The following is a 4,867-nucleotide window of genomic DNA, read 5'->3' on the forward strand; positions in this document are numbered from 1 at the left end:
ACGCTGAGGAGGTAACGAGCCCCGCATCGCTTCCACCTGACTGAGTGTGAGCGCGTCACACAGAGAGGTGAGTCCACTGTGAGTCACACCGGGGCTGAAGACCGAGGAGGCAGAGAGTTCTTCCCCCCCGAGGAGGAATCATCCGAGCCACCGCTGCTGCTGATCCCCCATCATTTATCTTTATTATTATTATTATTATTATTATTATTATTATTATTATTATTATCAGCATTTAATTCTGAGGATTTATTCACGGAACCTTTTTTCTGTTTTCTTCTTGACGCGGATCTTACAAAAGAATAAAAGGAAAGTGCTTTATTTATTTATTTATTTATTTATTTATTTATTTATTTATTTATTTATTTATTTATTTATGTTTTATTTTTTCCTTCGGAGGATGTTCAGTGGATCAGCTGCACGGAGGACAAACGGCTTTCCTCGCGGATATTAATGCGCTCTGTCACTTTGCGTGATGGAGAACTTTACCATGTGGAGTAATTTCACTCGAGTTCTGTCAGAGCTGGACGGGACGGAGGAGGACGAGGACGGGGAAGAGGACGGTGGAGGGATCGGCGGACTGCGCGTCCTCGTCGCCTGCGTGCTCTTCCTGCTCATCGTGTCCACGTTGCTCGGGAACACGCTCGTGTGCGCAGCCGTGATAAAGTTCCGCCACCTGCGCTCCAAAGTCACCAACTTCTTCGTCATCTCTCTGGCCGTGTCCGACCTGTTCGTGGCCGTGCTCGTGATGCCGTGGGAGGCCATCACTGAGGTGACCAACACGTGGCTGTTTGGACGCTTTTGTGACGTCTGGATCGCCTTTGACATCATGTGCTCCACAGCGTCCATCCTCAACCTGTGCATCATCAGCGTGGACCGCTACTGGGCCATCTCCAGCCCCTTCAAGTACGAGCGGAAAATGACTCATCGCGTGGCGTTTGTCATGATCGGGGTGGCGTGGACGCTGTCCATTCTGATCTCCTTCATCCCCGTGCAGCTCAACTGGCACCGGGCCGGGGAGGAGGAGCGGGAGGTGGCGATGGAGGAGATGGCGGCGATAATGGCCGCCGGCGGAAAGAACTTCACAAACTTGAGCAGCTTCAACTCGAGCGACGTCGCCGCCCAGAGTTGTGTGGCCAACCTGAACAAGACCTACGCCATCTCCTCCTCCTTTATCAGCTTTTACATCCCAGTGGTGATCATGATCGCCACCTACACCCGGATCTACCGAATCGCTCAGACCCAGATCCGTCGGATCATGTCTTTGGAGCGGGCGGCAGAGCAGGCGCAGCACCAAGGCCACGGCGTGAACAGGAACCAGCAGCGGGTGCAGCGGCCCGGCGACGAGGCCTCGCTGAAGTCCTCGTTCAAGAAGGAAACCAAAGTCCTGAAGACGCTTTCAATCATCATGGGCGTGTTCGTGTTTTGTTGGCTGCCCTTCTTTGTCCTCAACTGCACCGTCCCCTTCTGCGACCCGCCGTGCGTCAGCGACACCACCTTCACCGTCTTCGTCTGGTTCGGCTGGGCCAACTCGTCCCTCAACCCGGTCATCTACGCGTTCAACGCAGACTTCCGCCGAGCTTTCGCCAGCATCCTGGGCTGCGGCCGAGTCTGCTCGAACAACGCGGTAGAGGCGGTGAACTTAAGCAACGAACTGGTTTCCTACCACCATGACACCACCCTCCACAAGGAGGCGCTGGTCCCCGCTCAGCCGCAGCAGCATCCCCGCAACATTAACGTCAGCTCGGACCACCTGGAGGACATGAGCGCACATTTCGACGAGGAGTCGATCATCTCCAACGGTTCTCCGAGCCACAACAGACTGCTGCTGCTTCCCGCAACCATCCAGTATGAGGAAGACCCAGAGATTTCCTTGGAAACAATCACACCGTTCACCTCAGCTCCAGGGCTGGAGAGTGATGCTCTGATACCAGGACAAGTCCACCAGGACGGATAGGACAGACACAATGTTTGGACATTCCTCCATGATGTGTGCTCCTGATTCATTTAAAGTTGTGGACTTTAGAACTTCATAATTTGGGTTATTGATCTGAAACTGGCTAAAATCACCACTGAGCACAAAGAATGTATAATCTCCACGTTCATCCTATTATAGCCCGTCGTGAAGGGACAGATGGTGCTTGAAAAAACTTTGTCCTGACAAGTCTGATGGCTGATATCTGGAGCTCTGAGGTCTCTCCAGACGAATGTCCCATTAACAACTCAATAGTTGCGCCTGAACAAGTCATTAAAATTGCACTAAAACTTCCTTCTCATTTAAACTCTTTAAACGAGAGTCCAGTGACACCACCTGCTGGTTTGTAAAGTCCAGTTCTGAAGCCTCAAACTGAGCGTTTCTGACATGCTAACCAGGCGTGACGAGCTTCTTTCTCACTATAACATTTTCAGCGGGGATCAACTGCTGAGACGAAAATGCCCTGTTTCATGTAGATAAATATAAAAAAAGAAAAACAGAGCTGTAATGCACTTTTTCTTAGTGCGAGGAACTGAGCACTCTGTGATTCCCAAATCACAGCAGTATACGCACTAAGTAGATGCGCCCTAAATCATACCCCTGCTTTACTGTCCATTTAACTTTTTATGGGACCATAATTTATAAAAATAAACATTTTATGTCCAGTAAGATGTAAAACTAGGAATTGAGACCATAAACTCATCAGATAAGTTTTCACTGAAGTCATTTATCAAGTGAGATGGGGAGCCATTTTCCCATCGTGTTAAATATGACCCAATTTCTTTTTCCCTGCTGGCCTTTAGAAAGAACGCAGGTTCGAGGCCCTCCAGCGTTGGCTGGATCTATCGAGCCTGATATTAAATAACAGGCGGGAAACTCAAGCTACTCTTAAATGCCAGCATCCTAATTTATATATTTTTAACATCCTGTTTGCTGCTGTATTTTGTATTTTGTTTGTTTTTTCATGTTTTCTTTAGGTTGTTTAAATAGAAACAAATGTATGTGTGTGGAAATGTGACCTCCTAACAAAAAGCCTGTGCAAACCCAGTGCAGACACAATCGTTTAAACCCATATTTATTCACAGTAGAACACAGAAAACATATCAGATGTTTAAGTGTAGACATTTTGAAGTCGATGGCAGCAACATGCCTCAAAACATCCATGATGGGAGCAACGAGGCTGGAGAAGCAGGCGGTGCAAAAAAGAAACAGCTGGAGAAACATGTTGTACAAATCAGGTTAATTGGCAGCAGGTCAGCAGCATGATTGGGCATAAAAAGAGCATCTTGATTTATAAATTGTGAAACAATTTCAGAATAATATTCATCAAAATAAAATTGTAAAAAAACTCAGAATATCTCATCATCTACAGAATATTAAATCATAAACTAGTCTGGAGAAGCATCTGTGTGCATGAGACGAGGCTGGAAACCCGGATGCCTGTGATCCGATGGCTCTTTGGCTTCGGAGTAGAAGAGTCTGAGTGCTGAGCCAGCTGAGAACATCTGGAGCATCCTGAAACCAAAAATGGGACAAAGAGGAGTCCGGACTGCTGGGCATCAGTCCAGAACGGGACAACAGTCCTCTGGAAGTCCAGCAGCTGCTGTCCTCAGCTCACAGGCGGATGTTACAGAGGAAACATGGACCGGCCCAAACTTTTAGAGACGTGTTGATACCATCAAATTCAAAACAGTCTCATATGTTCATTAAGACTCAGTTTAATCATTTGACTCGTTTTTTGTGAATAAATGGGTTTGTGACATTTGCAAATCATTGTATTCTGTTTTTATGTACGTTTTCCACAGCATCCCAACTTTTTGTATACTAGGAGAGAACTGTTAGTGATGTGGAAGTGCTTTAGAGACACGTAGAGGCAACCGGTGTTTGTGTGTTAAAACAGAATTAAGGGTTGAGGTTATGAAACCTGACCCTGACTCTGACGTTCATCCATAAAATGACATTTAAAGCATCATCATAAGTGCGATGATGTTTGCCATTCATCCGTAATCTGCGAGACGCACCGGTTGTTTGAGAATATGTTATTAACAGGGACTTAATGTGAAAGCAACATTTAAATATCTAAACAGAGTACGATGGCTACTCTGTTGCTTCGTTGAGGTTTTAAATGCACTGTAAACCATCAGAGAGACGAATAAATGCAGAAGAGGTTTAACTGAGTGAAAGTCAAAGCTGCTGTACTGAATCTTTGAATCTTCACAGCAGAAAGAAACTTGATGGCAGTCATTGAGGATCAGGGAGGATGGTGGGGGGGGGGACCTGACAGGTAACCTGACTCCCTCACTAACATCCTGTCTCCCCCCCCTACAGATACATTATGCTGTTTTCAGCTATTCTTAGAAAAATGACATTTTTGACAAAAAATAAAAAAGTAGAAATGAGATTTTTTTCCAAACAAGAAAAACAAAATACTTTGATTTGATTTTATTGATATAGCGCCCAACCACATTCGTCTCAAGTAAAGACGGTACAATGATACACAGAAAACCCAACAGTCAGAAGACAGCGAGGATGCGATGACGATATACAAACGAACACGGAGCGACGGCAGAGTCTGAGTTTTCCTCCCGTTGGTCGACGCTCCTTCCTCTCTCTCTGCAGTCTACCTCTGCTCTCTCCTTTCATCTTCACTCGGTGGTGGAGTTGAAACAGAGTGGAGGCTCCAGGGGCCACTGAGGGGACGGCACTCTGAACCTCACAGGTGTGTCCTGCAGGGTCAGCTGTTCAGTGCATCATCGAGATGTTTCGTGAGGGAGGAAACGAGAGCAGAGCGCTCGTTTCGGGTGTGGGCTGAGCTCAAGAGCTCCGCAGCACGTCAACACTTTTAACTGATCTCAGACCTCCCTGCAGAGTTTGAGTAATAAACTGATTGGTGTT

General features: G+C 46.7%; 1 protein-coding gene across 1 annotated transcript; it reads left to right on the plus strand.

Moving 5' to 3' along the window:
- The first annotated feature begins 360 nt into the window (after positions 1 to 360).
- LOC120734906 (D(1)-like dopamine receptor) lies at positions 361 to 4,495 on the plus strand. The gene has a single exon (XM_040034013.1). It carries the CDS (start codon positions 473 to 475, stop codon positions 1,952 to 1,954), a length of 1,482 nt encoding a protein of 493 aa, XP_039889947.1. The 5' UTR covers positions 361 to 472; the 3' UTR covers positions 1,955 to 4,495.
- The last annotated feature ends 372 nt before the right edge of the window (positions 4,496 to 4,867 follow it).

The sequence above is a fragment of the Simochromis diagramma genome, unplaced genomic scaffold (assembly GCF_900408965.1).
Source record: "Simochromis diagramma unplaced genomic scaffold, fSimDia1.1 OVJJ01000176.1, whole genome shotgun sequence".
Taxonomy (NCBI): Eukaryota; Metazoa; Chordata; class Actinopteri; order Cichliformes; family Cichlidae; genus Simochromis; species Simochromis diagramma.

Excerpts from the sequence above, each read along its gene's own strand:
- LOC120734906 (XM_040034013.1), top strand. The coding sequence starts at position 473 with ATGGAGAACTTTACCATGTGGAGTAATTTCACTCGAGTTCTGTCAGAG.